The sequence below is a fragment of the Grampus griseus genome, assembly GCF_964374135.1.
Source record: "Grampus griseus genome assembly, chromosome: 8".
In the NCBI taxonomy this organism is placed as follows: Eukaryota; Metazoa; Chordata; class Mammalia; order Artiodactyla; family Delphinidae; genus Grampus; species Grampus griseus.
In genome coordinates this window covers 85,783,334-85,808,302 of record NC_139002.1, presented here as the reverse complement: position 1 = coordinate 85,808,302, position 24,969 = coordinate 85,783,334, and the positions used below count along the sequence as shown (strand labels likewise).

Sequence of the window (24,969 nt, the reverse complement as noted above, 5' to 3'; positions counted from 1 at the left end):
CCTCTATTGTTTGGGTTCTATCAGCACTTGATATGATCAGAAGTTCCTCTTTCCGCAGGTTACTTAGCTAAGAATTGTAACAGGAAGGCTCCAGCCAGATTTAATGGTCTAAGACCCTGACCCAACCCATCAAATCGTGTCTCAGAATAGGATGGCGTTTTCTTGCTAAATCCAGCAAAGCTTCCTTATTTCAAGCTGTCTGTAGTATAGCCATGGACAGTTCCCTGGATAAATCACTCTGGGAGGTGTGGTCACTGGTCTCTCTTCTCTGAGACACTCACACTCTGACCCACGTGGTAACCACTAAAATTCTATGCTAAGATCTGGGAATGTGCTTCTGAAATAGTGTTTGTTCATTTCCCTCCCCTCCCTTGGTGGTACATGAAATACAAAGGAGCCTTCAGAGGATGTGCTGATGTTCCCAGAATACTGACTCACCTGCTTCTCCTACAAACAATTGATCACCAATTGAATTCAACTGAAATGTTTCTGGAAGCTGACCTTTTCTCTCCAGGTCCACTGTTGTACGGACCCTGCCCTGGTCTTGTTCCCTCCATTCTGCTCCTTTCCAGGCCCACCCTTGACAAGCCTCCAAAGTTACCTCCCTTAGAACCACGTCAGGTCATCATCACTACCTCATGAAAAACGCTCCATGGCACCCAAACCCTTTGGCAAGGCACCCAAGACCCTTCACATTCTGTCTGAACCCATGTGCCCAGCCTCATCTCCTGTTGGTCCCTTTTATGCCATACCCCCATCCTCCCATTATCCTATTCAGTTTTGCTCCAACTCTAGTTATTGAGCACTGGCTTGTGTCAGGGACTGCACTTGATGCTGGAAACATAAAGGTGAATAATAACTGGCCCCCTACCCTCAAGGAGCTCACAGTTTCAGCTTCACTTGATATTACTGGTACAGTATCGAATACGTTGCATAAATTATGTCATTTCATCCTCACTGTAGTTCAAGGAGGTAGGGATTGTTATGGTTCCCCATTTTAAAGATGAAGAAACTGAGGTTGAAAGGTTCGGCAACTTCCCCAGGCTCACACAGCTGGTCTATGGTAGAGCCGGGATTTGAACCCAGTACTATATGGCCCAGAGCCAGAACACCCAACCACTGCTTGATGGTTCTTCCCACGGCCTCTCCTCTCCTTCTGCAGCCTGCCATCTTGGTTGGGCATCTTCTACCACACTTGGCCTGGCTCCTGTGTTGAGCCTCCTGGCCTGTGTGTGAGGTACTTGGAGTCTGCACTGGCGGCTAAGATGACCTGAGAACCTAGTGAGGAAGACGAGCTAGCTCTGGCTTGCCCCTCTCATCCTCACTCTCTCTGAACTTGGCCTCTCACCCTTCACACTGGGCTGAAGTTACCCGCTAGATACTTCAGGAGACTGGGTTGACGGTGGGTGAGCAGGGAGACATTAAGGAATAACAAGCTTAAAAGGCGGCCCTTGTTATTAGGTTAATAATAACAATCCCTGTGCATGTTCAGTACTTACAGCCTGCAAAACACTGACACCTCATTTCATTCTCACAACAACCACATGGGGAAAGCAGGGCAAACAGCACAGTCTTCACTTTACAGGTAAGAAAACAAAAGCTCAGAGAGGTTCGGTGACTTGGCCAAGATCACACAGTTAAGTGGTGAAAGACTCAAGACTAGTACCTTACTCTTCTGACTGACAGGATAGTGGTCTTTCAACCTCCAACTTGAAAATCACCTGAGATTAACTAACTGCCCACGGGACACACAATAGTGACCCCTAACACCGTTAATACAACATCATGAAACATTTACAGTTGCTTTAATGAGTTTTGTAAAATTATCAAATCAAAATAATCTCCAACAATTTCAAAGGTAAACATGTTACCCCGATCTTTTAAGAAGAAAGCATGTATAATAATAAACATCAACTTATATATAATATTTATTCTGTACCAGGTACACTCAAAGTAATGCACATAACTCAATCCTCACAACAACCTGTAAGTGAATACTGTTATCACCCCCATTTCACAGATGGGAAAATTGAGGCACAAAGAGGTTAAGTATGGTCATATAGATAATATGTGAGAAACAGGAGACAGCTGGGCATCTTTAGGGGGTGACTAAAGCAGACCCATCCCAAGCAGAAGGTCATGCCAACCAGTGCAGGCCCTCCAAGCTCACTCTGCACCTGGATATAGCCCTAACAACTTTCTCTTAAGGTGGCCTGTTCCAGGGGATCATGTTCTCTTCAGTTGAAGGGAAAACCTGGGGAAAGGCTATGAATCCAATGACAAAGAGGAGGGAAAAGTGAACTAGGAAGAAAGGAGGCGATAAAGGCATGACGCCTGGCCCTCCTCCTGCGCTGATCATTTTCTCAATCTTCTACCTGCCGAAGCCCGGATGACAGCAATGGTAATAGGGTTACATCTGTGGTACCTTGTCTCTGCAGAAGGGTGTGGGCGTGCACGGCTGGGTCTTGGCTCCCGGGACAGCCACACTCACCTCCTCTTAGGATGTTAAGTCTATTAGTGGGGCTCAGCAAGGATCCCCAGCCATGTCCTCTGGCACTGCAGCCCGCATCTTTACAGGCACAGTGGTGTCCCTGGAGACTAGGAGACCACCCTCCCGGTCTCTGGATTGGTGGCGAAAGCTAACTTTTTCATCCCGCCTGGTCCCTTGGCGTTAAATGAATTCTGCTCACACACAACGGTTCTGAGAAGTGACGCAGGCGGCTCTCTCCTCTTGCAAACACTGCAGTGCCCCTGGGTTGCAACGGGCAGGACTGCGGTAAGAAAGAGGCAGTTCCACCCCGCTGGTTTCCCGTGATAAAAGGGCTTTGGAAATCAAGTGCGTAGCCCAGTCTCATTGAGGGAGAAAACAACCGCCATCACCCCACACAAGTGAACTCAATCATCTCATGGAACATAAATTTGCTTGATTTTCCACAGCAGCCGGGTATCTGTTGAAGCACAATGCACCGGGAAGGGACATAAAAGGGGCTATGAAAACCCACACACGTGAATCTGTTCCAGCCTCAGACAGCTTTCCAGCCAGAAGATATGCTGAAATCATGTGCTGCCCAACTCATCTCGGCAAATTAGTAAAATTTTGGCTTCATCTAGCACACAAAGATGGCATTTACAACCTCAGTATGGCATGTTTTGCATTCCTGGACTCAGCTGCAATTAGATTCTGGTAATTACTGTTATGTCTGCAAGGCTCAGATTATAACCAAGCTAAGATGGAAATGAAATACCCCTTCTTGGAATAGTTTCATTTTTCACTGCTTGGGTAATTACCAACATCGTGCTGCGTCCGCGCAGCGGGTGGCTTTATGTCAACAGACACGGAACGACATTCTTTGGGGTTGGGCTCCTCACTAGACAGTGTCTCAGCAAGCCGCAGCTTCTCAACAGGTGACTCGGTTTAACAAACAATCAAATTCATTTGATTTCTTTTGCTGAAGCAAGGTATGATCATCCAGGAAGAACTAGACATGCCTGACTCCCAGCAAGGACGATCACTACGTCATGCATCCCAGTGGATGTGAAATTCCATTCGCTGTTTCATTCCTGCACAGGTAGACAAAGCTCAGATGTTCAGGGCTGGAAGAGGATCCTACCCACCAAATCTCAGAGCTCAGGAAGGGGTATAAAGTAGACACAGCCCAAAGACTCGGATATGGGCCTGAGTACCTCCCCCACTGCTGTGGAGTAAGTCCCACAGTCTCTCTTTCCTTTGGGTTTCTCTGCAGTAAAATGAAAATCATAAATGCTGCCCTGATTATAACCTACCTCACAGGGCTACTGTGATGAGCAAACAAGGTGACAGACCTAGGATAGCCCAGGATATTGTAAGGCATTATTTAAACACTGGGTATTACAGGTTATTATAGTCCCTTCGGGGACTATTGTGAAGGGAGCTATGTGACTGGAGAATTAGCCTTTGGAATTTCCTCAGTTCATTCCCCTTCCAGTCACTGGAGATGGGTGGTACGGCCCTGTGGAGGCTGTGGAAAGTGGCCGGGGCTCCCGGCCGGCCCTCAGGGGAGCCACTGAACTGGGGGTTGATGGCTGCCCGGCCAAGCATCTGTAGCTCGCCCGTCATGCAGCCTTTGAAGATCAGCCATTCCGGCCAGCGGAAGAAGGAAAATTTTGAGGGTCTGATGTGCCCCAAAGGGCCCTGAGTTAGGAGCCAAGAGACCTGGTTCTACTATCAGTTCTGCTACTTACTAACTGTGCCATTGTGAAGAAGTCACTTCTCTGTAAAAGGGAAGGTGTCCGATCAGATGACCTCTGAGGCCCCTTTCAGGTCTAGCTAGCAACTCGTTTTCTGTGCCTGTTTCCTCATCTGTAAAATAATGTTCTTCCTCAAAGGGTTGCTGGCAAGATTAGGGGTTGCTGGTATATGCAAAGCCCTGAGAAGCATTTAAGGCAAAGAGTGAGCGTTAGATGAGCATTAGCTATCGTGTCCTCATTATAAAAATAAAGGTGGCACAAGAATGCAAATATTCTAAAGAATACTGAACTGTACACTTGTAAGTGACTAAGATGGTAAATTTTATGCTATGTATATTTTACCACAATTTTTAAAACATTCAAATAAGTAAATAAAGGGTCTCCTTCAACATGAGGACTCATGAGGATGCTTCTGAAGGTACTTGCAAAGACCTCAAGAGCCATGAGAGAAAAGGCAGGTGGAGCCCCAAGGGGCCAGGGCTCCTGCCCCTCTCCTCACAGCTTCCATCTCGTACCTTTGCTCTCTGGGGCAGGTTCATCATGGTGTCTGGCTTGAAGTCGTTCTTGTTCTTCCGGCAGAGCACGGCAGTGATGATGATAATGATGACCGTGACCACGGCAATGGGCGCCAGCACCGCGGCGATGATCCACAGGTTGTTGGGCGGGTTCTTCACCACGGCTGCAGGGAAGAGTAGGGGAAGCACATGACAAGGAGCTCGGGGAAGGGGAAAGCAAGCAGGAGATAAATGCCCTCCAGTCCCAGGTCGTGAGAGGGTTGAGAGGGTCTGGGCTCAAAAAGGCTCTTGCCTTGGCAAGCTACTCAAAGTCTCTGAGCCTCAGTGTCCTCATCTGTAAAATGGGGCTATCACGTTGCAAGGCATCAGAGAGGCAAGGTACATGTGGTGCTTTGGTGTGGCCCCTAGTAGGTGCTAAAGAAACGTGAGCCTTCACTATGATTAAGAGGAGGAAGAGGAAGATGGATTGGTATCAAGTTTCCCCTCTGGTAATGTCCGTGAGTCAAAAGAGGAGAGAGAAGCAATCTGAGGGGCAGTCAGGCGGCAAAGGCCACGGAGAGATGACTCTAAATATTGTAGTTAAGTCACCCGCTGAGTGAGCAACGAATAAAACATACCTGAGTGGACGGATCTGCCCCGCCCCCCGATGGCTGCCTGGGGAGGCATGGAAATGCCTTGTCTAATCAAAACGATCCAGCTATTCTCAGAGCCAGAGTGAAACAGAGTAACGAAAGTGACTGTCAGTAGGAAGAATGTGTTATTAGAACAGTAGGTGCCTCAAGGAGGGTGGGGCTGGCATTAATTAAGTTGCAAAGGGCCACAGGTTGGTGGTCATGCTCTACATCATGATAGGGGTTTGGGTCACACAGGTGTATACACTTGTCAAAACATCAAATGGTATAGTTAAGAGCTGTTCATTTCACTGTATGCTGATTTTATCTAAAACATCACAAATGAATATTGAACTCTAGGCAATGATATGCATACTGAAGTGTTTTGGGTTGAAGTCTACTGATGTTTGCAACTTACTTTGAAATACATCAAAAAATATGATGGATTAACAGATGAATGGAAAAATAGATGAACAGAGATGTGATTATTAAAATAGAGTAAAACGCTAATTGTGGAATCGAGGTGGTAGCAACATGGGTGTTCACTGTACAATTCTTTCAACTTTTCAGTAAGCTGGGTTAGGAAAATGTGAGAAAAAGAAAAAGCCTTTGATATGAGATGAATGAGTCCTCCGCCCACGATCCCAGGTGGGGAAGCTTTGGAAACACCTCAGTCCAATCAAAAGGACTGGAGTAAAGAAAACAGTAACCAAAATAATTGTTTATAGGAATAAAGAGTTATTGGAAGGGAGTGGGGTCTGCAGAAAATCTAGAAAAAGAGAACCAAAGATTTATCCATGCCAGGGGAGGGTACCCCGACCAGCAGACATGGGTAACCTGGCCGGATGGCAGGTCTATCTGGTGGGCAAGATGGCTGCAGCTGGCTGTTTGAGCTTGGTGATACTGTTAATACCACACAAGCTCTCTTCTCTCCCACTCCCTAGATGATCTCATGGACTCAAGGCTTAAAAACCATCTGTGCTGTTGCTGCTCATTTATCTCTCTAACCAGGACCACTACTCTGAACTCCAGATTCCTGTATCCACCCATCAACTCAAATCTCCAGCTGGATACTTAAGAAATGTCTCTAATATATCCAGAGCCCAACTCCCAATCCCCCCACCCCCAACCAAACCTGTTCTTGTGATATTTTCCACTCCAACAAATGGCAACTCCTTCCTTCCAGATGCTCAGACCAATAACTTTGCCATCAATGTTGACCTGTCTCTTTTACTCTCACTCAAGATCCTACTGAGCAACAAACCTTGTCATCTCCATCTTCAAAATATATGACTTCTTTCTATTGCTATAGTCCAAGCTACCAACATCTCTCACCTGAATTACTGCAATGAGCTCCTCCCTTGTTCCCTATAGTCTATTTGCAAGACAGAAGCTGGAGTGATCCTTTAAAAATTCAGATCACAACATTCTTCTGCTCAAACCCTCCAGAGGCTCCAACCCCACTAAGAGCAAGAGCCAGGGTCCTTATAATTTCTATAAGACCTTAAGTGATCTGCCTGACCAACCATCTAGTTACTTCTCTGCCCTTACAACTCTTCCTTCAACTCACTCTGCTCCAGCCTACCTCCCTCCTACTGTTCCTCAAACATGCAGGACATGCTCCTGCCTCAGGGCCTTTGCACCAGCTTATTCTTCTACTACCTAGAACGCTCTTCACCTACGTATCCACGTGGCTCCCTCCCTCCCTCCATCAGGGCTCTGAACAAGTGTTACCATATCTGTGAGGCCTTCCCTGTACTCTCTATAAAATATCAATAACAATCCCTGCCCTTAGCACTCTCCATCCCCCTCTTCCTACTTAATTTTTCTCTAAATCAGTGCTTCTCAAACTTTAATGTGCATGCCCATCACCTGGGAATCTTGCTCAAATGTGGATTCTGATTCTGTGGGTTGGGATGGGTCCCCCTGTAATACGTTCTTTGGGACACAAGTCCACCATCTTCTCAGTCTACTGGCTTTCCAAATAAAGTCACTATTCCTGGCCCCAACAACTCGTCTCTGAATTTATCAGCCTGTCGTGTGGTGAGCAGTACAAGCTTGGACTCGGTAACATGCCTAATAAGCTCCCCGGGGGTACCCATGCAGCAGGCCCCCAGGCCACACTTGGAGTGGTGAGGCTCTAAAGTACGTATCACCATCTGCCATGATACATATACATTTGCTCACCATCTGTCACCCCCTGCCTCTCCATTAGAATGTGCACCCTAAGAGAGCAGGGAGGTTTTTTGTCCCTTGTTTGCTGCATTCCCCAGGGCCTAGAACAGTGCCTTGCACATAGTAGGTGCTCAATTAAAAGTTGAATGAATGTGTAACTGAACTACCATTACTCCTTTTGCAATTTGGCTCCCCATACAGATTTCCACAAAGGATAGAGTAACAGCCAGTTAAAGAAATCCCCTCTCCTTGGTAGTTCTAATCCATATTTTAAACTAAATACTTTCAATCTGGTTTATATATCAATCTCTTATAAGTCTGGTTAGCGTAACTTGGTCCTCCTGATCCTGCTTAATTCTGGGGGCTACTAGACCCACAAAGCTGAGGACTGGACTCTGGAATACAAAGGCCCCACCAGTACGTGCCACATGGTGAGGGCCTGCCTGAGGAGCCAGCTGATCTTTCTCTGACTTCCACCAGCCCCTGACTTGAACTGGCACCTCATTAGCCAAGATCTACCTCTCATCAGGCAGCAATTGCCTTGGGAGTACTATCAGTACAAAAGAACTTCTTTTCCACAGTTTTTGTCAGTCAGTGATTAATCACATTATTAACTTCTGCAAACAGCTCATTAGATAATGTGCTCCTGTTGACATTAAACATGTAATTGCTGCTGCTTTTAGTAATTCAGTATTTATATGTGAGTTTTAGGCCATTAACATTTTTTAAAGCTCTGTGCTTCTGTGAAAAATATCAGTATGCCTCTTTTCGGCTATGCTGTTCTATCCTGATGGAGAAAAATGTATAGTGGATCAGAACATGATATCCTACATATATTTATATATGTATATAAGTGTTTTCATTAGCAAGAATGAAATATTTACATGTGTTTTGCTCTTACTCAGCTCTATTGTTTTGATGGAGGTGTGCCTTCTTGATGCAGTGTGGAAAATCCTTTCACCTCTATTTAAATGGGGAGAGAACACATTCATGCTATGTACATTAATAAATTCATTGAACAGTCAAAGCGATAGTAAAGTTAGGTCAGCTGAAGTCATCCAAACCCAGTATATTCATTGGCATAATGATCTAAAACTACAAAGTCATGTACAGAGGTGAAAAGGAACAAATGGTTATTTAACTCACAAGAGTGTCAGAGGAAGGACAGGAAAATGAGACAACACATTCTTGAGCTTCTACCGTGTGTTAGGCATTGGGATACCCTCTTTGTCAAGATTCTCATACCCATTTTTCAGATGAAGAAACTGAGCCCCGGGGAGGTTAGATATTTTTTTTTTACCAAAAAATTCATTTCTCTGAAATATACAATTTAAGTCAGTTCTGAGTTATCACACATGAATGGAAGTTTGTGCATGTGTGCGTGTGCATGCACACACACACACACACACACACACACACACACAAAGTATCTGTCAGAGGGAATGAAGTCAAAGGGTCCACATAACCTAAACTCAGAATAATTATTCTCATGTGGAGCAAATGTTGAAAGGAGAAGGAATCCATTCGAAGAAGCTCCCAGCTCGTTTCTGTGGCTGTCAAAACATCAGAGTTCATGACTGCTGTGAGTGGACGCAGGGGAGGGTCCAGCAGCTGGTGAGAGCCCAGGCCCATCCTCCCCTGCCCACACACTCCCGTGGCTCTCACCCCACTTGGGTGCAGCCCATGGGGCTCCACCGATCGTGGCCCCTAGTCTGCACCTCTGACCTCATCGCTGCTGCTCTCCTCCATCGGGACCTCCTCGCTGGCTCTCAAACCCTCCCCCCTCTGCCTGGATTCTTGTCCCAGGTATCCTCAGGTGGTCACTCAAAGGTTACTTCCTCAATATCCTCTTCTCGACACCCCAACAATTTAAAATCACAGCCATTATCTCCTCAGCATCCCCTAGCCCCTTCTGTGCTTAATTTTTCTCCATGGCACTTATTAGCATCTAACATATTATTCAGTTATTTTGTCTGTTTAACCTGCCCGCTCAGGAATGTAAGGTCCATGAGGGCAGAGGTTTTGCCTGCTTTACTCACGGCTGTATCTCCAGTGCCTAGAACAGTGCCAGACACATAACAGGTGCTCAAAAAATATTTGTTGAAGGAATGAATGAGAGTTCCCTTAACCAAAGGGTCAGTCTATGGCTTTCTTTAAGTGATATTTTTTTTGAGATAAATTTCTGATGGCCGTGTAAGGTAAACCAATTCCCGCCCTGGACTGCTTCTGCATGGGGAGAATTTTCCCTACTCCATCAGCTGGATAACCTCTCTGAGGGGCCTCTCATTCCAGATCCTGCAAAGGGAGTGGATGAAAACCTCCATCGGGAATGCAGTTGCTTCTATAGAAGTCATTGCTGCCCCATTACCCAGAGATGACATGGGTAGAGTGGGCATCATATATTCCGCTGTAGGGCACTGCACATCGGCCCTAGACCTAGCGACTTAGAAGACACTGGAACACACAGAACGCTACACCCTACCTTCAGAGGGACAAGGTGTCTGTTCAACACCATGACTCTCTATTCAAAGTGCTGACCTCAGATTCACATCTCAGGCTGATTTCAAAGCTATTAGGAGAAAATGAGATTTAAAACCTCTCTGTTTCTCCTCTTCTTCACTGGCCTTAGTGTCCTCCTCATCTGATCCTGGGATGGAGGCATTTCCCAGGGTCTGTCATCTAGCTATACTCTCTCCAGGACTCGAATTTTCTCCAGGATTTAAATTCTACCCTGTATCTACAACATTCTCAAAATCCATAGTGTTAACTTAGGCCTCTCTCCTGGGATCCAGGCTTGGATTTCCAACAACTTTCCTAACCTCAGCCCTCAACATCCCCATGGTACCCCTTAATAGCGCATCACTTAAACTCCACATGGTCCAAACTGAGTAAATCACCTTCTCCCTCCTAAAAGTGCTTCTCCACTCTAACCCCCTCTCTAATTTCATTAAAAGCACCCTATTCTCTGAATTATACAGGCTCTTAACCTTCAAATCTCCCTTCCCTTTTCATTGCCTCTCCTCGAGTCCTTCTACCTTATGGATAAATGAGACACTCGGCTACCATTTACTACGAGCCTAACAGACATGTAGTAAATGGTACTAAACCCTCTACATGCAATAATTATCTTATTTAGTCCCCCGAGTAGCTCTACCAGGTCAGTGTTTTTGATATCACCATTTTACGTATGAGGAAAATGTAGGTCAGAGGGTCATTCATTTGTCTTCGGTCTTATTACAAAGGCTCTGCTCTCAACTGCTCTGCTATGGTGTCTTCCAACCACGTGCCTCACTCAGGGCCTGGCAGAGGCATTTAGCAAAAGTGGGTTCTTTGCCTTCACAAGGATCGAGCCAGGCAGTAGCTGGGGCTGGATATTCAAAAAGGAATGAGATGTAGTACCTGCTTTTAAAGAGCTCATGAGGGAGAAGCGAGAAAACAACTCATTTGCCCAGTGTGATAAGGGCAATGGAGGCCCCTGGAACTAGGGAAACTTCGGGGAGGGGTCATGCTTCAGGGGTCAGGGAAGGCTTCAGAGGCATAGGGAATGTGAAGAATGAATCCTCCCGTGTGGCTGAAGCATTAGGTCTGAAGGAGAGAAGAATAGCCGTACGGCTGGGTAAGAAGCCTGGAGACCAGGTTGTCAAGGGCCCTGAACATTTGCTGAGCACCTGTTGTGAAAGGCTTCAAAGACCCACTTTAAGAAGATTGGATTTTATTCTATGAACAGCAGAGAGCCACCAAATATTTTTTAAATGGAGTAGATGTAAGACCAGAACCTGTGTTTATTATAATGACTCTAATTACAGTGTGGATGGTACATTAGTGGCAAAGAGGCTGAGGCTGAGTCATTTGGGAAGCACCTGCAAAGTCCAAGAGGAGATAATGATGAAATGGAGAAGAGGAAACAGTTTGTGAGTTACTCTAGAAGGGAACCGAGAGAGCCAGGTGGATTTCAAGGAAACAAAGAAGTAAGGTTGAGGGCTAGCATCTCCGGAGCCAGGCGGAACAGAGTTTGAATCCTGGCTCTCTGAGCCAGAGTCAAACCTCTAAGGTCACTCCTAGATGACCCCTCGACTCTCATTTCCACAAGGCTCCATGCACCTTCTAATTTGATTGATTGCTCTCTCCTGCCCACGCTCTCAGACCTTCCACTGTTCCCACCCATTTCCATCAGCAAAGTCCCCTTACCTCTCCTCCTGACACTCCATTCACCTCTTGCTCTCCCATTTCTGCCCCTTCCCAAGTACCACAAGGCCTGGAGTAGATGTGAGGAGGTCAAGGAACTGACCTCAAAGTAGAGGATGGGTTGGGACAGGAGAAACGATGCAGAGGAAGAGACAATGAACCAGGATGATGGGGGCCAGCTTGGGCTCTAGAGGTGACTACAGTGAGGAAGGGGCAGTTCAAAGCATCTAGAATTTTGAAAGAATAGAAGAAATGGTCTGAACATAGCAATGAGGACCCAGGAGGAGGGGAGCCTTGCCAATCTTACGGTTTTTCTCTCATCAGTTTGCTGATGCTCAGTGTGTACCACTGCACCCTTGCTCAAATGCCCCCCACACAATCTCAACCTCAGTTGCCAACTTCATTATGCCCCAGGAGAGCAGAAACAACCGCAGAAACATCCTCAGGCTTCCATTACCAAATGCACCCCCTGACCGACACCCACACCCCTGTACTCTGCCTTCCTTCCTGGTGCAAAAGATTGAGCCGTCCCTGCTCCTCGCTGAGTCTGAACCCTCCACCTCTGCCACCCCCTCGAGCACATATGGACTTCACCCCTGCAGTGTTCGTCTCTCTTCTGCATTGTCAATTTCTCCCTTGCTATTAGTCACCCATAATATTCAAATGTACCCCAATATCTCCCATACGCCCCTCCAGCAACTGTCCCATTAATCTTCTCCCTTTGCTGTCACTGCTTCCCCACCTCCACCCTCTCCTGGGTCCACTCCAGCCAAGCTGTCTCCACCACCTCTTCCTGGAAACCCCTCCTGCCAAGGTCACCACCAAACTCCAAATTCACTTCATCTCCATCCTTCCAGAACAGAAGATGACGCAGCAGCTCCCTCCCTCCCAGGACATTGACTTTCTTCACTTATTTCTAGACACCACCTCCTCCATTTCCCCAGATGCTCCTTCCCAGGGTCCTTTGCTGGCTCCAGTTCTTCCCTCATGTGGATGCCCTGGGCCTGATTTTTACCCTCTTCTCTTTAGTTCTAAATCAAGGCAAATCTGGTTAATCTTACCTACTCCCTTAGCTCTAAATGTCACCTGTGTGGATGACTGCCGAGTTCCTATCTCCTGAGCTCTCCCTGAATGTGTAAGCTCACATGTCCAAAAGCAAACTCTCAACTCCATCTCCCCCACCGCCACTGCAGCCCCACTAAACCTCCTCCTCTCCTCTCTGCATCTCAACAGATGACACCACAACCAGTGCTCAAGCAAACACCTGGGAGTCACCCTTGAGTCCTCCAGCCCTCACCTCCTCCTGCCACGCACACAATCCATTACCTTGCCCCAACAGCTCTGTCTCCAAAAATATCCCGAATCCAATCACTTCTCTGAGTCTCCACCTCGGACACCTTCCCCTCTTACCTGGGCACCTACGGTGGTTTTCACTCCAGTCCTCTACAGTTCATTCTCTACCTGGAGAGACCGAGAAAGAGCCGAGAATGGAGCCCTGGGGAACCCACATAAAGAAGATGCAGTAAGTGCTTCCCTGGTGGCACAGTGGTTGGGAGTCCGCCTGCCGATGCAGGGTTCGTGCCCCGGTCCGGGAAGATCCCACATGCCGCAGAGCGGCTGGGCCCGTAAGCCATGGCCACTGAGCCTGCGCGTCCGGAGCCTGTGTTCCGCAATGGGAGAGGCCACAACAGTGAGAGGCCCACGTACAGAAAAAAAAAAAAAAAAAAAGATGCAGTAAAACTGATGAAGTTAGTAGCTGACCTGACCAGATATGGGACAGAGCTCACAGGGAGGGAAGGAGAGAGGTGCAAAGGAAGAGAATCTTGGTTAAAAAGTCATTTCAAAGGCAAGATTGTAGAGGGAGACCATCATTTCCAGGCAAAGGTGTGTCTGTGAGGATGTGCTGGCCGAGCAGAAGTGAGGGCCGTAACCACATGTGGGCTGGACCATCCCTGTGGAAGCCACACCTACCCCGGACGAAGGCAGGAGACGAGGAGGAGAGGAAAACCATGAGCCAGGCGTCAGGTTCCTAAGGAACACGGACACCAACTAGGAGATCAACGGGAGACGACCTTCCAGGCCCTGTATGCTCGGTGTGCTGTCGAATCTAATCTTTCTACCACACAATCTGTCACCTTCATCAACCCCCTCTCCCCTCGCTGCCTTCACAGCCCTCTTCTGGGGCCCCAATGCCTGGGCCACCAGAGAGCCTCATTAGTCCTGCCCCCTCTCATCCCGGACACTGCCGACAGATTAACCTCCCTAGATAATGGGTACTTCCAGTGATACTACTGCCCTGCTCAGAAATGTCCAACAGCTCCCCACAGCCAATCACATCATGTACAATCTCCTTCCCCTGCCATCCAATGCCTGAGTCTCCTAAGCAATGCTCGTTTCTAATCCCATCACCTCCTCCTCATGCTTCTGCACTCCAGGTAACTGGAACTCCTTTTCTTCAAGCACCCTTGGTACTTTTCACCTCCCTTCTATTGCTTCTGCTGCTCCCTCTTTCTGGACAGTACATCCTCCTCTCCCTCTGCTGAAACTGTAGCATGCAATACAGTTAAGAATACACTTTTGAAGTCAAACAGATCCAGATTCGTATCTTGGCAACTCGAGTCCTAGTTCTGTGATGTTGCGCAAGTTAGTTAACTTTTCTGAGCCTAGGTTTCCTCATCTGTAATTTGGAGCTGAATAAAGTTGCCCCAGAGAAATTGAGAAAATCTATGTAAAGCAACAAGCAGAGTAGCTGCCAGGGGAGGGTCCTCAAAGAGGCAGCTGTTATGTTTCATATCCTTTCTCTGTTCATCCTTCCCGGATGCCCCTTCGGAGCAATCTGTCCCTCGGTTGAGCCCTGTAGCAATCACATTGTCTCCTCAAAGCATTCCTGCATTCTATGCCTTTATATCTGCATTAACGCCTTCTCTGCTCCTTAAAGGCAGTGACTGGGACTTGCCCACTTCTATATGTCCTCCAGCACTGAACACACAGTTGATGCAGGACTCTACAAAGCTTATTGAATGAAATTACCTTTAATTCCCCAGCAGACAAATACCAGCTCAGCTGTGGTGATTTTTCTAACTGTTCACAAGATTATACTGAGGAGGAAGAGAGGATAGGACCTGGGGAAAAGCAGTATTATCATCATCCTAGTAGCCAAAACATATCCCTGACCCAAAACCTATTGCTTCAAACAACACAGGAAACAACTGGTTGATTTGAGAACCTTCTAGAACAGAAGTATATTTCGCTCTGGGTCTAATAACATCCAAGTGATTCAGGAAACATTTACTGGTATTAAAAATAACGAATGACGGCACTTCCCTGGTGGCGCAGTGGTTAAGAATCTGCCTGCCAGTGCAGGGGACACAGGTTCAAGCCCTGGTCCGGGAAGATCCCACATGCCGCAGAGCAACTAAACCCACGTGCCACAACACAGCCTGAACTCTAGAGCCTGCGAGCCACAACTACTGAGCCCATGTGCCACAACCACTGAAGCCCGCGCGCCTGCAGCCCGTGCTCCACAACAAGAGAAGCCACCACCATGAGAAGCCCGCGCACCGCAACAAAGAGTAGCCCCCCCTCGCCACAACTAGAGAAAGCCCGCACGCAGCAACGAAGACCCAACACAGCCAAAAATAAATAAATAAATTTATTAAAAATTTAAAAATGAATGAATGGAAAGGTTATCCCCTTACGGTCAGCTTGCAGAAGGACAACGTGATGCAGGGTCAAGGCCATCCTTTGGGAGTCAATGGTGCTCAGGATCTTGGCAGCTGCAGTCCCCAGCAAAGGCTTCCCATTGTACAGGGTGTAGTAAGTCAGCTCCGCGGGGTCCTTGGGTCCTGGCACCCGCTGCATCTTTACCATCTTTCAGAAAAAGACAGGCCATGTTTACAGGGCATCTTGCGTTAACTCTGCAATCACCTGGGCAATCAGCAGGCTGTCTCCCGACTGCGAAGCCTTCCATGGCTAAGTGGACCCATGACGTATATTTTAGACATCACCCTTCTCACACCTCCCTATCACCAACATCTCAAGAAACCCTGCTATGGCTGGAGGAGGGAGGAGAAAAGGGTTTTGAAAATATAAACATCTGGAAAGAACAGTTTCAGGCTGGAGAAGGAAACGTTGAAATGGTGATGTCTTCCAGCCTCCAGAGAACTCTGGCCTCATTTGAAACTAGGCCTCCACATTAATTCAGGGCATGTTAGGTTATTCTCAAACAAGATTTCTAATTTCAAATTCCTGCAATTGCCAGAGAGGAAAAAAAAAGTGAACTTATATGTCTGCAATTCAAAAGAACTCTGATAAAAGCAGTACTTGGAGGCTCAAAGCTCTTTTTCTAAAATAACCTTTGTTGCTTTTTCTCACTGTACAAGTTATACATCGTCACTACAGAAAAATCTGAAAATACAAAAAAGCATCGAGAAATGAAACAAAATAAAAACAATCTGGAATCCTTCCACCACAAGCTAATTACTATTACCATTTTGTCTATTCTTTGTTTTTTCCACACAGGCCTTTTATTTATCATTTTACAAAATTATTTATCATACTCTCTATATAGTATTATATACTGCCATTTTTACTTGCATCCATAATGGGCTTAAATATAACAAAAGCATAAATGTTAACTTCTACACGGCATTCCAAGGCATGCCTCCTAAACTTAGCCAATCCTTTACTGTTGAACACTTCAATTGTTACTCATTTTTCAGCATTGTAACTAACAATTGATAATCATTATAAATACAGAAAACATAAATTTAAAACCTACATAATGTTCTACTGTATGCATGTCTCTTAAACCTAACTAACCCTTCCTTTTTAAACATTTAGGTTGTTTCCAACTTTTTACTAGTGTAATTAACCATCGACAAACATTATGGCATAATATAGTATTTTCCAAAGTGTACATTACAGATTACGAGTTTCACAGGATATTAAAAGAGTTACAAAAATATTTATAGCAGCATTGTTCATATCATAGCAAAAAAATCTGAAAATTCAGAATTCACTAACAGTAGGATGGATACGTGAGTTATGGTACAGTCGCACGATGCAATATTATAGAGTCATGTAAATGAACTGTGGCTCTTTGTATCAATATGGGTGAATATAAAAGCCTGATATGGAGCAAAAGAAACAAATTACAGAATATAAAATGCAAAACCGAATGATGTACTACTTAAGGATACACATGAGGATGGTAAAATCTATACAGAAAACACAGGTGTGATTTAATACAAAATTCAGAAGCACAGTCAACTCTGATGGGAAGGAAGTGAGTATGTATAATAAGAAAAGACACAGAAAAGGCTTCTGGGTTAAGGTAACAGTAATGTTCTTACTCTTTGGGTTGTGGGTTCTTTTTTACTAGTGTTCTTTAAACTCTACATATTTTTATGCTCCTATGTATGTATGCTATAAATAATAATTAAAATAAATATTACTACAACCCAATAAAAAATGGGTTTTAAAAAAGTCTGACCAGACACTTCACAAAGGAAGATATCTGAATGGCCAATAAGCATATTTTTTAAATGCTCAATGAGGAAATTCAATTTAAAACCACAAGTCGGGCTTCCCTGGTGGCGCAGTGGTTGAGAGTCCGCCTGCCGATGCAGGGGGCGCGGGTTCATGCCCCGGTCCGGGAAGATCCCACTTGCCGCGGAGCGGCTGGGCCCGTGAGCCATGGCTGCGGGGCCTGCGCGTCCAGAGCCTGTGCTCCGCAACGGGAGAGGCCACAACAGCGAGAGGCCCGCGTACCGCAAAAAAAAAAAAAAAAAAACGAACACAAGTCATCAATATCAACCACCAGAGTGGCTAAAATAAGAAGGGCTGACAACACCGTGTTGATGAGGAGGTGGGGTAACTCCACATCTGGTTGGTGGGAGTGGGAATGTCAAACTGTACACTTTGGGAAAAGGTCTGGCAGTCTCTCCTAGAACTCACATAGACCAACTCTATGACCCAGGAATTCCACTCCTACATACCCAAGAGAAATGAAAGCACATGGCCATGGAAAGACCTGCAGAAGAGGTTCATAGAAGCTTTGTTTATAATAGCTAAAAATTGGGAAAAGCGCAGGCGTCCATCAACAGAAGCATGGATAAACAAATGGTAGTATATTTCATACAAGGGAATATTATTCAACAATAAAAAGGAATAAACTACTGAATAAAAGAACAACATGGGTGAATCTCAAAAACACTACAGAGTCAAAAAAGCCTTATACAAGAGAGAATATACTGTAGGATTCCACTTATATGAGGTTCTAGAACAGTCCAAACTGATCTACGGTATGGAAATGATATGTTATCAAATATAAAACAGTAACATAATACACTGTTAATTGTAGAACCTAGACGGTGAGTAAATGGGTGCTTACGTCATAATTTTTTCAACTTTTCTGTGAGTTTGAAAATGCTTATAATAAAATGTTGGGGAAATGTAGATATTATTATAAACAAGGGTCTTATTGGCATTTAAATGTAGAAACCAGTATATTGAAGAAAGTCAAGGAGATTTCTTTACTTGCAGGTTTTTTTAGAGTCTTTGGTATGCCAATATGCCTTTGGAATCTTCAAGAACATTCTACAGGATGCAGCCTTGCCCAAACTGCCCTGGCCAGAAAGCCCCTTTGCCTCTGGGCACCTTATAGAGTCATTTTCTGGACCCTCTCTGAGAAACACTGCTCTTACCCTTTCATCTTTGTGTTCATCTCTATCTCCTCGAAATGAATTTATAGGAGTAATGTTGTGACCATCTAAAAGATTCTTGTCTAAATTGCTCACCTGCCCTCCAGCAAGGTCATATCCATTTACTGTGTTTGAGGGTGCCCACTTCACTGCAACCTCATCAACACTGGATAGTACCATTTTACTCATCTTGAAAATGGCATCTTGTGGTAGTTAAAACTTGCATTACTTTGATGACAAGAGTTAAATGTTTAAAAATGCTTACTGGTCATATGTATATCTTCTTTGGACTCAATTTCTCAAATACATCCACTAGAGAAATATCTTTAGATTCTAGACATTAAAATCTCCATATTCATGAAGGTGGCTCATCTTTACAAATGATCTGAGCCAAGACGAAGGTCTTCTCTGGGTGAAGGATGATGTAAGCTGTGTAGAGTGAATTTTATTTGGGAAACTTGGGGGTGTTATTTCTGTCCCCAGTGGGAGAGGAGGTAGGGAGAGCGTTAGTGTAACCAGGTACAAGGTGAATGAACATTCAAGTATCTAATAACTTCGCTCAATTTCAATTTAATAGCAAATTCTTCTTACCAAATTTCTCCAAGGATGATGTTGGAAGGTGGTCTACAGCCTCGGTAAATTGGGGATTTGCAGAAATAAACCCCTACTTACTTCACTCAGGTTTTCCAGGCAACGCAAGGGACCAAGCACACTGAGTACTCAGAAAAAAAGAGGAAACAGCATCTCACTGGGCTCTTTTAGACACTTAGAATGTTCTGGGTTTCTTAGGTTTACAAAAAACACCAGCAGTGTAGGGTGATTCTTTCCTCCCCTTCAGCTGAGGCAAATCTCATTTCAACTGTCTGAAGCCCAGCAACTTCCTTTCTGTCATGCGGAAAAGTATGAATTATAGGGCCCACGTGGACCCACAGAAGGGAAATCACAAACCTGGCACATGAAATTAACTATCGCTTTACCTCATGACAAGGCTGTCTCAGACCACAAAGATTTTTAGAACCAAAGCAACATCCAATAGGACAAGAGGCCAAATTCACCAACTGCGAACGGGGGACCTGGAGTCTCCCTCAGGGGCGTGATGTTGACTAACATAGGGAAGTGTGTTCCAGAAGATGGGTCCTTTGTACTTCCAAGATTGCCTGGGGACATGATCTGCAGACACTGTGGTAATGTCTGCAATTTCCTTTAAAGCTTCCTCTTAGTTAGACACCATGCATGTGTGTTTGGGTTAAGTTACACACTAGATGTGGTCAATTACCAATCCAGGGGCAGTCGACTAGATCCCAGAAAATAAGAAGCCCACTTCCTAGAGGCAACTACCAGAAGCACTTCTGTAATTTGATACCTTGCTCAAGAGAGCTTGTTAATTAGCATAACAAATGTTAGAAATGGGTCCTCTTTTTGTGAAATTAGTGGTACTCAAGATACGTGGATTGCCCAGAATATGCTATAGACATTCCCACTCTTGCTTGAACTGGATAAAGAATCTAGAGAGGCTTAGAGCCTCTACCCTCAGGATGGCTACTGTCTCTGTCGGGTTCCCTCTGAAGCAGACTCTGAGATGAGTTGAATGCTTGTAATTTATTGGAGAGATGCAGGGAACCGACAGGGGGTGGAAGGGAGCTAACAAGGGATGCATTATGAAGCCAGTCACCACAGCGGGAAACTAAAGCGTAATTCTCTGTGGGAAAGCTCTGGCAATGATCCTAAAGCATACATTTCAGAATCCTCCCAGCCAAGAAGCAAGAGAGCTGTGGTATTTATACCTCCACCCCTGGTGAATTCCCAGGCGCTTCCGGCCAGCCATGGCTGGGCAAAGTACGTTCTGGCATCTCAAGAGCAGCCCATCAATAAAGAGATGCTAGGAGTTCATCAGCGTTCATCACAGAAATTAGAAGGGGGTTTGGGCAGGGCACCAGTGGTGTCTGCTACAGCTCCCTACCCTGAATCCCTGTGTGGTCACGTGTCCATTATAAACGTAGAGGGCTGTATTTGTGGAAACGGATTCGACAAGGCTAACAGAATCCCACACCTGTAAGGCTGATCAGTGTCTCTGCTGATCACAGTCATGGCGCTGAGAGGCCTGAAAGCTGGGACGTCATCCAGCCTCCAGAAGAGGATGCAGAGGAGTTGCGCTTGCTTACTAATAGCCTTCTGTTTAATAAATATGTGCATGTGGGCAGCATTTCTTCCGAGACCTCCTTTCCCTACAGGCTAGTAGTCGGGAGAGCAGCTCTCAGCCTCCTTCATGATTTCGATGATTATGACTGTCACCCGCCCCCCCCCCAAACCTAAGAGCAGTGTGGATGAACTGGCCTCATCAGCTTGCAATGTGAGCGCTCCTCGGCACGCAGCATGGTTTTCTTAGGCTCAGGAAGCACATTTCCACACCCTTCTTATAAGACCCCCATGACTTTACGCACACCCACCTGCACGGTGTAGCTTCCTAGGGTGGTGGCCCGTTTAAACCGCCGGCCTTGTTGCTGGGACATCATGAACAGCTGGGCCAGGCGCTGCTCCATGACCCGGGCGAAGCTTTGGTTGTGCAGGCCCACCAGGGAACTGTCCACGCCCTGCAGCACTGTGGACACAGGACACAGAGGGGCTGTCAGAGGAGAGGCTGCCTGCTGACTCGGAACCACAGCCGCCACCGCTGGCCCCCACCAGCCACTAAGGGCCATGGGCCCGACCCCACGTTAGGGTTTGGCCATCCTTCCCTCACTTTACCCTCACATCAGCCCCAGGAGTTAGGAATCGCTATTGACCTGTTCGAGATGCTGAAAAGGTTAAGTGACTTGTCTAAGGTCACACAGCTAGTAATCAGCAAAGCCAGGGCTCAAACCTGAGCCTGTGGAACCCCAAAGCATGCACTCTGTCCTTCACAAGCTGTGACAGGTGTAACGCTGCTGTATTAGGTCCCAACCTTATTTAAGACAGTATGTGTTGTCAGAGTCCATATGGGAATACAGCATCGCTAATGGGTACAACTACTTGGATTTTTGGTGGTTCCCACTCAGAAGCCCTGGCTCAGCGCTACCCTGATTTTACTTTTCCTTCCCAACAGCTCTGGTGAGAAATCTAAGCTCCACCCTGCAATTCAGCCCCTTCCACATGGGCAAACCCCCCTGTTCGGTGTCCTCTTCCTTGTCTCCTCAATGGGGTCCTTTCAGGGCTCACCCCTAAAGCTGCCCAGGGCCCCTGGGGTCTCTCTCACTTGAGAGAAGGATCGTGTGATAGAAAGATTGGGCTCTCTCCGTGCTGGCCCTTGCCAGTTGGGGGACTTTGGGCAAACCACCGGCCCTCTCAGAGTCCAAGTCCTTTTCTGTAAAACGGAATAAGAAGGGCTACAGGCTATATCACAGCAAATATATTTCTAGTGGGCTTTAAGGTTGAGATGAAATAAGATGTATATAGCAGCTTAGCATAGAGCCTGGTGTGCAGAAGGAAAATGAAACCCTCTCTTTCCATCCCTCCTTCATTGCTGGGCTTCACCCACATCCAGGGTGTCTTAATCAATGGGTTAAGGTGTTGGTGATGGAATTCCAGGCAATGGCTGGTGCACGGGAGAGAATTTAGTGAACACCAGAGCCGTCCAAAGACTGCTGTGGTCAATTACTACGGGGACGACTGCCTTTTGCTGTCTACCCCCAAAGCCAGCCCTTCCTCCGAGACCCTTGGGAAGAAGCACACTTCTTCCCAAACACACGAACACTCCCTCCAAACACAGTCATCCCTGAAAACAAAAATGCTAAAAGCAATTCTCATCTTCTTAGACCAAAACTTACACGGGCTGGGAATGTAATACAAGGTTTTTCATTTAGCAGAGTTTGTTCTACTACAGTCCAGCCAAGGACCATTAATACCACCCGTCTACTGGGATCTAGCAATAGCTTGGATATAAAGACGGCATTGTTGCTATGATGGCATTCTAACAGGGCCAGAACACGCAACGGATGACAACGAGATACAGAGAACGATGCTTAAACCAATCAAGAGAAAAATAAAACCCACAGCTGAGTCTTAGAAATCATTTCTTTGAAACCACAAATGCTAAATAATCCCCACGGAGGGCATAAAGCAGCTTTCCTTCCAGGGCCCTTATGAGGGACTCCCAGCTCAGCAGAACTCCTGCAAACAAAGATAAAACACTCCTGCACTTCCCACTGTGGCCCCTTGGAACCCTCCTGACACAGCTGTCAGGCTGAGGAAGGGCTGACCAGCCTCCTGACCCCAGAAGGAGAGCCCGTGTTCTTGCGCATTCAAAGACACCCCTCCCGTAAAAGGACAGCGCCAACTGCTGAAGGATTACTTCTACACTGGTCTCTCCTAACTGGTGGACAAGAGCAAGAGAGGGGACACAGGATGGTCGAGGGACGTCATCATGGGTTACTTTACAGGAATCCCAGAGATGATGCAAGGGCAGACATCAAAGAAGAGAAGAGTAGAAGCCTTCAGGTGACAAAAACATTCTGGAAATAGATAGTGGTGATGGTTGCACAACACTGTGAATGTACTTAATGCCCCTGAATTGTACACTTTAAAAATGGTTAAGGGCTTCCCTGGTGGTTAAGAATCCTCCTGCCAGTGCAGGGGACGCGGGTTCGAACCCTGGTCTGGGAAGATCACACATGCCGCGGAGTAACTAAGCCCATGCGCCACAACTGCTGAGCCTGTGCTCTAGAGCCCGTGAGCCACAACTACTGAGTCCGCGTTCTTCAACTACTGAAGCCTGCACGCCTAGAGCCCATGCTCCACAACAAGAGAAGCCAATGCACATATATACACTACCAAATGTAAAACAGATAGCTAGTGAGAAAATCACTGGCTATCTGCATAGCACAGGGAGATCAGCTCCGGTGCTTTGTGTCCACCTAGAGGGGTGGGATAGGGAGGGTGGGAGGGAGACGCAAGAGGGAGGAGATATGGGGATATATGTATACATATAGCTGATTCACTTTGTTATAAAGCAAAAACTTACACACCATGGTAAAGCAATTATACTCCAATAAAGATATTTAAAAAAAAGAGAGAAGTCACCACAAGGAGAAGCCTGCACACCGCAACAAAGAGCAGCCCCCGCTCATCCCAACTAGAGAAAGCCCGGGGCAGAGCGACAAAGACCCGACGCAGACAAAGATAAATAAATAACTATTTTTTTAAAAAAAGGTTAAAATGGTAAATCACACTTTATGTTTATTTTACCACAGTTTTAAAAATTGAGAAAAAATACCTCCAGGGAAGCACAGGAAGCTGTACAGGAAGTACAGCTCTGTGGGAACCAGCCACAGAGCTACACGGAATCAACTGGGCAGCTCCCTCATGCCTCGTGGCTCTATTTGCAAAGAGGATGTGTCCTTCTCGAGGCGGCTGGAGAAGAGCAGAGGGTTGGAGCCAGGGGCCTGGGTTTGAATCCTGATGCCCCCTTACCGAGTGTCTTGAGCAAGTTGCCTCGTTTCTCTGGGCCCCAGTTCCTCATCAGAAAACACGGGTATCATAAGCTCCTCCTGACTGTATCATTGCAAAGAACAGTATACTTTATACAAAAACGCTTCCAGCATAGTGCACTTGAGAGGGGTGTGCCCGTAAACAGTAGCTGTTGTTGCTCAAACGCGCCTCCTCCTTCACTAGACACATCCTCACCAGAGGAAGGAATTGCCTGGAAAGCACAGAGCTGTGTTCCAGGACTGTAGCTCCTTTCCTTTTCCCTGAGAAGCACTGTGGACCTCAGGCTCCTGGCCCTCTCTGCCCGCCTGGAAGGGAGTGGAAAGAGGTGTGTGCCCATAGCTTTCACAGAGACACGGAAGCAGTAGCGGGGATTGGACCCTGGCACGGGGGCCCAGGAAGACCGCAGCCCCTCAGTACATCAGCCAGGGCCCTGGCCACCCACCCTTACCCACCACTGATTCAGCTCAGAGGAGGCGGGCAAGTCCCAGCTGTGTTCCTAGGAGCTTTGTCCAGAGGATTTGGTGGCTGTAACATCACTGGTCTCTCATTCCTTCTTTGTTTACAATTGCACTGGGCTCTAAGATTCCAACGATCAGGCCAAGTGAACTCAAGTTAAGTTGTTTTACTCATGGTTGAATCTCACATACTCAGAGCCAAAAGAACCTCAATCCTCAGCTCACATCTTTTCCTGATTCTAAAGGTGAGCATGTGCTGCCTAGTGGGTCTAAGTTGACTTGCTCAAGGACACACTAGGTTAGCCAGTAGCAGAGCTGAGACCAGAAGAAATCCTGTAATTGCTGGGTCTGGGATATTCTGACTCTGGTAGGTGAAATAAAGACAGATGAATAAGCCTACGAGGGGCTCTCACCTCTGTCAGGCAGCAACATTAAGTTTGTACATTTCTAACACGCCTCATATATACACCCCTGCCTGCAGGATCCATGAGAGCAGGGTAGCCCCTGGGTACTCTGTAAAGAGGGGCTGCAGGAGTCACCCTAAGCCAGTGATTTTCCACCACAGCAGGACCCACACTCAGGGAGGGGAGAAGTGGATAGTGTGACAAAACATATTTAATATAAGCTTAGTCGG

The 24,969-nt window shown here is 46.4% G+C and overlaps 1 protein-coding gene across 2 annotated transcripts in view; it reads right to left on the bottom strand.

Annotated features, from left to right (window-relative positions):
- KIAA1549L (KIAA1549 like) overlaps positions 1-24,969 on the bottom strand; it is a gene marked incomplete at both ends in the record, with an annotated part of 278,158 nt that overhangs the window by 84,429 nt on the left and 168,760 nt on the right. For both annotated transcript variants that reach the window (XM_082660255.1, XM_082660256.1), the window contains 3 exons: positions 4,743-4,906; positions 15,412-15,583; positions 20,865-21,016. In XM_082660255.1, coding sequence (XP_082516381.1) covers positions 4,743-4,906; positions 15,412-15,583; positions 20,865-21,016 — 488 coding nt within the window. The remainder of the gene's footprint in view (positions 1-4,742; positions 4,907-15,411; positions 15,584-20,864; positions 21,017-24,969) is intronic.